Here is an 11,897-nt window from a genome sequence, read left to right as displayed (position 1 = left end):
GGTGGGGGGGGGTGTCTTAATTTCTGATAAAAATCGCAATTGTGATTTAAAACACAATTTTCAAAAATCCAGCTTCACAATTTGTAACGTTTTGTGATTATACATCAGTATGACTATAAAATAATATATAATATAAAATAATAATAATACATACATATATAATATTTTACATTTTATTATTATTTGATCATTTATTATTATTATCACAATTATTACTATTAATTACTACTACAACTACTAAATAAAAATATAACAATAACAAAAAATAAAATAAAAAAAGGAGTATTTAAGAAAAGTAATATTTTTAAAGTTACATTACTAATATTTTTTGGTGTCTTTATTTCATTTTCAAACGTTAAACCACAGGGAGCCCTTAATAAGCACAGAGCCACACTTCACTTTGAAAAACACAGCACATTTACTTCATTAAATTCCAATTTGATAATCGCACTGAGCCATATCGCAATTTTGGTTTTATTTCAATTAATCCCTATGTATCACCCTGACATTTTTGACGTTATGCCCCTGAAAACATCAAAATGAATATGAATTCAGACATTAAAACGTTCATCACAGAAGAGGTGTATTCAATGTATATTAATTGAATTTTTTATGCATTTTTTTAATAAATTAACTGATCTAGACTAAAAAACTGCATTATGTCATAGACCAGGGGTGTCAAACTCAGTTCCTGGAGAGTTTTGTTCCAACCCTGCTCCAACACACATACCATGTAGTTTTCAAAAAAGCCTGAAGGACTTGATAAGTTGAATCAGGTGTGTTTAATTAGGGTTGAATCTAAGGCCCCGTCCACACGGAGACGCGTTTAGCTGTGTACGCATAAATTTTGTATCGTATAGGCGTTTCGTCCACACGGATCCGGCGTTTTGGGAGAGTGAAACCGATATTTTTTTAAAGGGGTAACTGCGTTATGTCAGACCATCATAACATAATAAACTGTTATGCTGCTTTTATCAGCATCATATAAACTTCATATAATGCTGTCATAACAGTTTGTATTTGGGTCAATTATTTCAAGGACTGGACAGTGAGCAATAAAAACTGCCACAAAAGGGAGTATCTCTTCAGCCCAGAATGCTTTGGTTCCCAGTGTCCTCCACCCCAGTGAATTATCAACGTTCCAGTGGTGTGACTTTATTTTCTCCTGAGAGCAGAAAACATTCACTCACCATGACTTCTGTGTTCCTCAGAACGTTCTGGTAGCCAGCAGGATGCAGTACAATGCCGCTGGGGTTGGTGTAAACACCGTGAATATGAAGTACGCTCAGTCTTCTCTTCTCCTGAGCCCACTCCAGAACCTGCACACACAAGCACACAGCGGCATTTCATACTCCACTGCTCCCAATCCGGCTCCCACTAGGAGCGTCCAGCTGCTTTTAATGACTGCGGGTTCTAATCAAGAGGTGCATAAACACCCTGCCTAAAGGCCACGCTATGGAAAACCACACACGGCCTGCTGAATAAAGACACAGGGAACTGAACATGCAGTCACTTGTGTTTCCGAGAGCCCTTCAGGTGAGCTGCTGTAGAGTTTACATGCACTAATGCCCTACATGACGCTTGGCCTGAGACCATAAGGCTGATTTTATGGCTAATAGCTGAAGCCTTCACTGCTTTGTGCTGAAGGAAATTTATGGCCAAATGCAAACAGAGATGAACCCAATGCACTGAACATCTGAGGAAAAGCGTTTCACAGCTTTATTTCAAAGCACACATTGTTTTTAGTTTAAGCTTAAAGCAACTGATGATCTGACGATGGGTCCCCATGGTCTCTTCTTCAGATGTTTTTTTTATCTGTTATTTATCAGTGACTTTTATGAGACATAATGCAATTCAATCATAGACTAAATAATTGTGCTATATATATGACGTCACATTGCTGATGGACTTTCAGGTCCCAATGACCTGCCGACAAAAATGTTACAATTTTGAAGTGTTTTATATCGATATTGAATGATTTCTGAAGAAGACTGGAGCAATACTGCTAAAAATTCAGCATTGCATCATAGGAATAAATTACATTTTAAAATATATTCAAATAGAAAACTTATTTCAATGGATGGATGGATGGATGGATGGATGGAATCCAAAATGAAAAATTAGACATTCACTATTCAAATGGTTAGCGTCCAATAAGGCAGTCTGAACTGTAATGCTAATTCACCTCATTTATACAGAAAACATAGCTGGTACCTTCTTCTCATCTGTGAGATCCAGAGACTCCAGCTTGGTCCCTTGGTGGGCAGCGTAGATCTCTAGCAGATTGTCAAAGTTGGTGGTGAGGACCAGAGCGCCGCTCTCCATCAACTGCAGCACGGAGCGAAGGAGATGCTTCCCAGCGTTCTCCATCTTACACTCCAGGTCATCAAACACCTCATAGAGGCAGTCTTTAAAAAAGGTGGAGCGTACATTTCCCGTCCGCTACAAAGAAATTTGACAAAACAAATCAACTTAAGGAGTATTCAAATAACTCTTCTGGGAATGCAATGTTACAGGAGTGAACCAAAGCAGGCGTCTAGAAGGGGAAATAAGCACTATATATTTGAAGAATATCTTCTTCAAAGGCCTTGAAATGTTCTCCATGGAACACATCAAAGGAAATAAAGCACCCTAATTCATATATTTAGGCTTGTAGGCAATTAAATGATCTTGATTTTTACACATGGTGGTGTTCGCCAATGCAAACTTTAACCCTGATAATAGGAATCTCATAAGAAATGGAATACGTCAGTCAAATATTTAGGCTAATTGTAGGAAATTAGTAGTAGTATGGAGAGAGCGCCGAGAATAGAAGAGTTTTGACAGCAGTGCCCTTGTCCTGGTCAAACTCAATCTCATTACACTGAGCCGAATTCATTCTCTGAGCTTGGCAGAGGCACATGGAAAACCAGAGACCAGGCCATCCAAGATGTAGATAAGTATGTTTCTTCACAAGAGAAATTTAGCATTACATCGCTTGCTTACCAATGGATCCTCTGCAGTGAATGGGTGCCGTCAAAATGAAATAGCTAACCGTTTCTTACAAACATGCAGCTTTTCACTTCCCAAGACATTATTTGATGGACTGGAGTAATGACGATTACTTGTTGATTATTGTGATGTTTTTATCAGCTATTTGGACTCTCATTCTGATGGCACTCATTCACTGCAGACAAAAAAAAAAAAGTTGTGAAAATGACATATGATCTTATCCCTTACAGCCTTGTTTTCATCTGTGCCAAATTCAATATTGTGTCTACCCTCACTAAGGTCTATTAATTTTTTTTTTCTTTGTCTGGAGCCGTGATTTGGGTACTCATGAAAAATAACAGCATTGAGCAACAAGCATTCAGAAATTAGATGAACATGCAATCATTCTTGGAAAGTTGTGGACCTTTTTTGTGCTCATCACCATAGTAGCGCAATAACATTGATGCCTGAATCAAAAAAGCAGTCTGAATGTCTCAAGCATGACTTACATATTCATGCCCAAACATGTCAAAGTCCAAATGTATTTTGGCATCCACTGACTTGCTGCAAACATTACAAAGAATGCATAACTAAAGAAATACGTAATGCCGAAGCTGAATGGACTAGCGTCTAGTCGTGGCATGTTGTTCTGGAGGTGTGAATCCTTGACACGTTCAGATTAACCTAATTTTTTGTGCCACTGGGGTCTGCTCTGCTCATGTGAGACTCAAAACTCACACAAGTAGGTTAAATCACTGAAAGACCTCACACTAACAACAACAAATAAACCGAGCTTGGAAATTCACTGGGATAGAGACAGACAGCAGGCTGATGTTTTTCTAGGTGAGTTGTTTTGTTGATGTGTACTGTTCAGCTATGACCATTCCAGGCAATGAAACCCCAGCACTGGAGCTGAAATTCATTACCTAACTCCCTTTCACAGGCCTAATGCCATCTAAATCCTCTAGTGACACTGATGGGTTTGGATGCAAATGATACTGGGGCTTTGTCAATGAAAAACAGGGATAAATCACTGAGTGCTGTTTTGACGGAGCGACAAAAACAACACTGGTGGCACGTGGTTCTACGCCCCATTTTGTCTGGAAAGAAAAAAAGGGACTAATGATGGACAAACTCATCATTGTGCTCTGCGGTCCATGCATTGCCTAGCATTGTCCTAATGATCAACAATACAGATTTTTTTTTTCAAGATTTTTCCTTGCCCTGACAACTTTTCACTAATCACAGAAACTGAAACATTGGCATAGCCCATCAGCATCAGTCGAAGCAGCACATGAACCAACCATTTCTTCCTCTTTACTACTGGTTATTGCACAAAATAAACAAACCTGAGAAGGTATGTTAAAAGAAACAGTAAAACATACTGAAATGTTTCTTGTAATTGCTCAATCAGTGTTTCAAGATTAATTAATATTAATATTTCAATATTTCCAGTTGTTGTTTAATATTATTAAAGAACAATGAACTGGAGTAGAAACAATTATATCATTAAACATAAAAACTGCCTTATGTGCAATTACAATTTTTGTATACAAGTAGTAAGAAAATGAAAAAACATCTTACCGGTGAAAGTTTCTGGATAAGGTCATGAGCAACATGCACCAGGTTTTTGTCCTCTTGCAGACTTTTCTGGAAGCGGCGGCTCTCTTCCTCCTCAAGCAAATCAAAGTCATTGGCAGCATCTAGCAGCGCCTGGATCAGACCTTTCCAGGAGCGCAATGCGGGCACTTGAGGAGCTACGGCTGAACTCACCCCCGTGCCGATCACCAGCACAAGCTCAGGGGCGCGCTTGGTCTTCAGGCTGGGCAACAACTTCCTACTCAGCCGAGGAGGAGGAAATGTAAACAGGTCAGAGGAAACATGCATACGGATGGAACTACGCTACAGAGTTGCATGCAAAGCATGAGATGTTTTCTATTTATTCGTTATAAGGTTGGTGATTTTTGCAAACTGTTAACTAAACTGTTGGACATGTCTAAATGCAATTAAAACCCCTGGTTTGTGTGACTTTTTTTGTGTTTAAAAGTATGTTAGATACTAGTTTATCTTCTCACAACAACGGCATGGGATTTGTCTCTCTGATTCGTTCAAAATCTGTCTCATCCAATGCTTAAAAGGGAACACAAAAGAAGGTATCTTCTTTTGTGTTTTTCTGTGGATCACAAAAGAAAATATTTTGAATAATGTTGGTAATAATGTTGGTTTCAAATCCCACTGACTTCCAATGTATGGACAAAAAACTACAATGGAAATCAATGGGAACCGAAACTGTTTGGTTACCAACTATCTTTAAAATATCTTGTTTTGTGTTCCACAGAAGAAAGTAAGTTATACAGGTTTGGAATGACATGAGGGTGTGTAAATGATGACAGAATTTTCATTTTAGGGTGGACTATCATTTTTTTCCAAAGAATAGGAAAAGGTGAAGTTTTTCTTATCAGGAAGTACAGGTCTTTGAAAAAATCACACGTTCATCAGAACAAGTCAGCAAACAGGAGCTGACTTCAATGAAAAATATTTGGCTCGCCCTGGGAATGTGCTGGCAGCAAAGCAAGACACGAACATCTGTTGTTTTCATACCTAGCCTTCTTAGCCACTGTGTCGCCATCCTCAGAGCCATGGGAAGGACGCTTCTCTGTCTTTACTGTAACAACAGAGGCCATTCGACTCCTGAGAAACAAAGATCCCTAAGTACAATTCATTTATAAAGCAACAAATATTGACCAAAAGGCTATACAACTACAACAGATGACAGACAGACAGATAGATAGACAGATAGATAGATAGAGATAGAATTCATTTATACGCAATACTACATAGTATTACACAGTTTTATAACATAATTTCACTATATATAAACCTAGTGAATTTAAGATTAGTGTTGTTAGTAGGAATTAATTAGACCAATGTCAAGTGCTCATTTAGAAGGTTAATAAAGCTTAACTGAATTAATTGTCCTTTGCCATCTTGACACTGAAAGAGATTTACTCTCCTGTGTCTGGAGGAACAGGTTTCAGAGGATTTACATGCTCATGATGCAAGGAAGAAATCTGAAGATGCTGCAGTGATTTGTTGTAAATACTTCACTCGGGAGCTAAAAGATGTTAGGGCATATCTCTTTTCTTTCCGTTTTCTCTTTGTTTTTCTTTCAAAATCATGCCAGACAGATTCGGGTGCACATAAAGGGCCCAAAAAAATCAATCATAACCTACAACAAACACTGACCAGACATCCTCGAGCTAGCAAGCTAACAGGCTAGCTACAGATGCATTTTTAACGCCAAATAATCAAATTATTATAAACTAATAACTTTATTTTCTGTTAATCATGAATCCAATCCATTACGAGTACTAATAGCATAATTATTATTATATAACATGTTTTGGTTGTTTTAGCGGGGGCGTTTACTTGAAGCCTTCAGTCACCTGTTGCTTTTGTTCCCTATGTGTGATACAATACAGCTTTAGCATGCAGGCTAATATTACACTATTGTCTATATGGATATTATTTAATCTCCAAACTTCAAGACTAATAATAATAATAATAATAATAATAAATTGTATACTTTAAGTTACAATTCGTTCAACTGGAAAGGCGAGATAACGGAAAAGAGGAGATTTACCAATTCGCTAACAGTTACATCAAACGACTAAAATAAAGTAACGACAAAAAGGGTATCTTAAAACACGACTTACCCAGATGAACAGATGAAAAAATGAGGATCCGAGTACTTTCTTAAATTTGCTCGAGGCGTTTACTAATGATAAAACAAAACACTAAAAGCAAACTCTCTTTTTTATCGAACAAACTCTTAAGCGGCTTCCGATATAAGATCTCTGTATCAGTAGGGTATCAGTGCCTGTCAGCCTTCAGAGTCCAAAATACTGAAGGCCTTGAATGAATCAGTTCAGCCTTTAGAGAAGTACCTGTCCAGAGACTTTCCTCTGCGAATCCTTCTGTACACAAGCTGAGGCTTTACGTTACATGAGTCCGCGCAACACAGCGGATGTGCGTGCCCCCGCGTGCGCATGGGTTTAATCCGCCAGACTGATACTGTCACACACACACACTTAAACCTAATAGTCGACCAGAGTAGAAATTTACATTTAAAAAGCTCCAATAAATAATTTATGTTTTTTTCTAGACGCATTTTTTTAATATAAAATATCAATATATAAAATGAAAAAAAGGACAATCAGCTTTCTACCTTGATTCTGTAGGCGGCTGTTCAAGTTCATGGCTGTCTGTTGGACTAATCACGCTTTCTTTGTCGTCTTCTCTGTTGTGCTTTTCTCCATTGGTCTCTTTTGCTTTGTTTCTCGCTCTCACTCAACTCTGCGATTGGTTTCACATTTCCGTGTCTTATTAGTCTGTACCAGGCCTCTTTGCTTTTCTAAATATTGTGCCCTTCTTGAGGGATCAGCATCTTCGCTGTTTCTCTGCTGCTGACATCTATGGAAATCATGGAAAGTGTTGATTATTTACTTTTTTGTACTTTACTGGAGATACCGCTCAAAATTAGGGGTCAGTAAGAAAGGATACATTCAAGTGACAATAAAGGCATTTATAAGATTTCTATTTCAAATAACTGCTGTTCATTTAACTTTCTATTCATCAAAGAATCCTGAATAAAGTGTATAAAGCAGCGCAACTGTTTTACATAAAACATTTCTTGAGCAGAAAATCATCATATCAGAATGATTTCTGAAGGATCATGTGACACTGAAGACTGTAATGATGCTGAAAATACAGCTTTGCATCACAGGAATAAATTCCATTTTAAGATATATAATTCAAATAGAAAACGGTTTCTGTTTATTCCAATAATATTTCACAAATCGTACAGACCCCACTATGAACAGTAATGCAAGTTACACTCAAACTACGACAAGTATAGTTAGGCTTAAAACATAATAACAAATTATACTGATACAAGTCTATGACTAACATAGTTGACAGGTAGCCTAGTTGACATTCTAGTCTTATTTTTGGTCAGACACATGGCATTTTTTGTATAATAACATACTATAATGTAATCTCACTATATGAACTATTATCAATGAAATATTAAACAAAATTAGAATCCACTTACCAATTTGTTTTCAAAATGTCTGTCACTGAAAGGCAATGCGATCATGTGATGCAGGTCAGATGGTTTGGGGACAAACTATTGCTCAGTTACATGGGGGTGTTGTATTAGTAACTTAGTTGACAACAATAAAGTGAGATATTTAATCATGTTGATAATAGAAGAAATATTATTATTGTGTATATATTAAATAATATTGGATATTGGATAAATAGTGTTTAATGTTCTGCCCTTTGGTAAAAATCTGATATGTTTACAAAATCATTTAGAAACAAAATCATTAAAAATTGTATTGTTTTATAAACATAATATAATATAATAATTTATAGCATTTGCAAACATGCAACTCAATGGCAGATGGCTGAAGAAAGAGCTCAAGTCTGTAAGTTGCTTCTTTTATAGCGGTTCAGTCTCAGTGAAAGTAGGATATGTTCCCATTCAAATGCTGCCTACAATAAAAAAGTGAATGGGTTAATAGCAAGGCATGCTCTGTTCTGGAGAGGTCATGATGTGCCTGTGGTTAATGAAGCTTTAAGTTTTTTTATAGCTTCTTGCGCAGAGACAGGAGAGCATCCTTATTTTCAGTACCTTCTTCCTCTAGTGTTCTCTCTTTTCACCCACTGGCCATGTATTTGATTGCTTCTCACTGACTGCACATGAAAATCAACATAATGTAAATTAAACAGGTAACTCTAGTTAATAGGACTTTGGAATCAGACAAGTCATGAGTGTGTTTATCTTTATAAATCCGCAGTGATTTCTGGGCATGAGCAGATGCAAAAGTGATGGCCTTGCTGTTTTTTGTTTCTTGGGATTTGGAGGTAACATTCTTACAGTCCTATCAGCCTTTTTTTTTTCCAAATTCTTCAGAATTACTTTAACACCGTTAGTATTTACTACTAGCTGATGAATGATTCCTCATGGGTTAGTAGATATATAGTTTGTCTGACAGAGCCTGACATCTAGTGGTTCATGTCTTGAGGGAAAAAAACAACAATTGTAGGACTGTTCTTTAGAGATTTTATTACATCAACAAATGTCGATCAATTATGAAGCCATATCCAAATGGTCATTTTGTGGGTGATGCTGAAGTGATCAATCACAAACCGAGGAGAGGCATTATGGTATATCCAGGTGTGATACTGCATCAAAAACAGGACTGCATTTCCAAGTATTTGTTAGGATATTACTTTGGTTTAGATTGATATTTCTAGATAAACAAACATAGACCCATTTGATTCATTATTTAGTGAAATATTAATGTCCAAAATAGCTGCAGATGCCGTTCTTTGAAAATTATTTCTAGCAAATTTGATTCTGAACAAGATCAGTTTAACATTCAGTAATTACAGGCACTCCACTGTATAAAGCAGAAAAAATTCAATCCTGCAAGCCTTTACACAACACAAGCAAGTCTTCCATTATTGCATTAGTGTTATGTCATATATAGTCATATATTCTTAATGCGAGTTTCAAAAATAATATTTCAATCAAAATTTACTGGACCATCACACTGTTAATCTTGAAATGGATTCAGCTCAATTAAAGAAGTACTTGCAAAAAATGTCCAAGCTCACATTTCAGCCCAAAATAGTACAGTAATGAGAATATTTATTAATATTTATTTTTATTACTGTACAATATGTAATATTACATACTGCCCAGTATGTAACTTTTTTCAAAATTAGCATAATTTAAAGAACAAGAAATACTACCACTGTATATAAATACTTGTATATAAAATATATATACAATATATAATATATAGTATTTATATATTGTATATAAATATATATACAATATAATATACTGTATATAAAAATACATTATTTTCTCCCTTTTTTGTTTTAAGTTAATGAGAGTTGGGGGGAAATGTAGTCATACATAAAAAAAATCATAATGATCCGAAACACAGGCTTAATTTTCTTTAAACATCATATCATTTACTTATTTTTGGTTTTGGGATGAACTATGACCGAGACATGTTCTTGAGAGTTTTGCTTTGAACATTGCATTAGTCACAACATAACAGAAGAAATGTTTTTGAACATCAGATATGTTTCTTTGATCTCTTTTCAAAAATCAGCTGAATCCATATAAGGGTGTGTGTCCTGTGGTATATTTTAAGCATTACAACACAAGAAAGACTTTGGGTATCTAGGCAGGATGGTGCACAGTGTTTCTCTCTAAACTGAGATTGAACCTTCCCTGAAGCTGGTCTTTCCGATCAGAGCGTTCAGCAGAATGGCCTTTCCCTCTCTGCACTCCTTCTGTGCCTTTTTAATGATGTCATCAAGTTGCGACTCATCCTCTCGGCCAATCAGGTAACCTTTGCCCCCATAACCATCGGCTACAATATGATAATCTGCAAGCAGAACAGCATGTGATGCAACTCATCACTATGAATGATCAACATACAATATTTCCCTTTGGAAAAGAGCTTAATCATAATACGAAACATTTTTGTGGACATTCAGAAGACTGCAGATTCTAAACATAGCATTGACATTTAAACATGCAGTGAACAACCATTTAATGGCTGCGCCAAAGCCTCTCACCTGTAAAAGCAAGACCACAGGCTACGTTGCTCCCGAGCATAGGCACTTGTTCTCTGGAGATCTGACTCCAGCATGCATCATTTCCCACCAGAGCGATCACTGGGGTCTGACGTGAGATGACAAGGGAGTCGTTACAAGTTTTCAAGAGAAAAGCAGATAGAAGCCACAGCGAGGATGTTTTTGAAGGCATATTCCAGGTTTCCACAGAAAATATCCAAGTTGGTTATAACAAACAAATTTACAATGTACATTTTGTTCTTCAGAACACAAATGAAAATATTTGTAATATTCTCTTATGATTTTAATATTACTCCACTGAAAGTCTGTGAAGACATAAACTTAATCCATATCAATCAACTGGTGTAATCCAAGAGAAACAAACGCTTCAAATGACGAACAGATTTCATTTATGCTTTTATTCACATATACATATTGATCAACGCACATACATTCTTGCGCTCATTTGAGCTTCTGCAAGAACCACTGAGGTTTGTTCTTGAGTGTCAAGCATATACGGTTGAGCTGCCGTTGAGCTTTGTTGATCAATGTACTGGATAAAGCCTAAAATAAATCCGTTCATCACATAATGTGGTGGTATCTCTTATAAAGACTTGGATTAAACGGCTCAATTCATATTGGTTACTTTTATGATATCTTTATGAACTTTTTGGAATGCCAAAGTTTCAATGGACTTTCAGTGCATGGATAGAAATCTCTTAGTTTCGTCATTTCAGACATCTTCATTTGTAATTTGAAGATGAACGAAAGTCTTATGGGTTTGGATGACCTAGACAAGGTTAGCATTTTTACAAAACACACATTTTTTAATACATTCTGAACTTGATGCTGTAAAAGTTAAAATCAGTGCTGAAAGGGCTTGTTACGTATGTTAAAGTTGCTACCTTGTGGCGTGTGAAGGTATCAAATTCAGCCACGCTATATCCGAGGGAACCATCGCCGTAAACGATCCATACCTGTCAACAAGATATTGGCTGTTTACATGCACCCCAATAACGTGACTAAGGCTGTATTGTGACTAAACTGGTGCTCTGAATGAAAAAAAAAATATTTAAAGGGGTCATATGATGCAATTTCAAGTTTTCCTTTCTCTTTGGAGTGTTAAAAGCTGTTCGTGCATAGATAAGATCCCTAAAGTTGCAAAGACTAATGTCTCAAACCCAATGAGATTATCTTTATAAAAGTTAAAGACTCGTCCACGCCCTCCTAAAACGCCTCGTTTAAACACGCCCCCACATGTC

The 11,897-nt window shown here is 36.6% G+C and overlaps 2 protein-coding genes across 2 annotated transcripts in view; both read right to left on the bottom strand.

Moving 5' to 3' along the window:
* Nucleotides 1–8,149, bottom strand: part of LOC107753011 (protein FAM118B-like) — a 9,244-nt gene extending 1,095 nt beyond the window's left edge. Inside the window, exons 1-6 of the mRNA XM_016569093.1 lie at nt 8,084–8,149; nt 7,343–7,443; nt 5,572–5,661; nt 4,555–4,807; nt 2,215–2,442; nt 1,191–1,319 (exon numbers count right to left, since the gene is read on the bottom strand). Coding sequence (XP_016424579.1) covers nt 1,191–1,319; nt 2,215–2,442; nt 4,555–4,807; nt 5,572–5,661; nt 7,343–7,344 — 702 coding nt within the window. The 5' untranslated portion in view covers nt 7,345–7,443; nt 8,084–8,149. The remainder of the gene's footprint in view (nt 1–1,190; nt 1,320–2,214; nt 2,443–4,554; nt 4,808–5,571; nt 5,662–7,342; nt 7,444–8,083) is intronic.
* A 1,887-nt stretch (nt 8,150–10,036) lies between these two features.
* The window catches only part of LOC107753009 (acetolactate synthase-like protein), a 14,979-nt gene continuing 13,118 nt past the window's right edge, over nt 10,037–11,897 (bottom strand). Inside the window, exons 14-16 of the mRNA XM_016569090.1 lie at nt 11,541–11,612; nt 10,639–10,744; nt 10,037–10,445 (exon numbers count right to left, since the gene is read on the bottom strand). Coding sequence (XP_016424576.1) covers nt 10,267–10,445; nt 10,639–10,744; nt 11,541–11,612 — 357 coding nt within the window. The 3' untranslated portion in view covers nt 10,037–10,266. The remainder of the gene's footprint in view (nt 10,446–10,638; nt 10,745–11,540; nt 11,613–11,897) is intronic.

This window comes from Sinocyclocheilus rhinocerous, unplaced genomic scaffold, assembly GCF_001515625.1.
Source record: "Sinocyclocheilus rhinocerous isolate Xijiao unplaced genomic scaffold, SAMN03320098_v1.1 scaffold2276, whole genome shotgun sequence".
Lineage (NCBI taxonomy): Eukaryota > Metazoa > Chordata > Actinopteri > Cypriniformes > Cyprinidae > Sinocyclocheilus > Sinocyclocheilus rhinocerous.
Note: the sequence above shows the minus strand (reverse complement) of the source record. Positions and strands in the feature narration are given on the sequence as shown.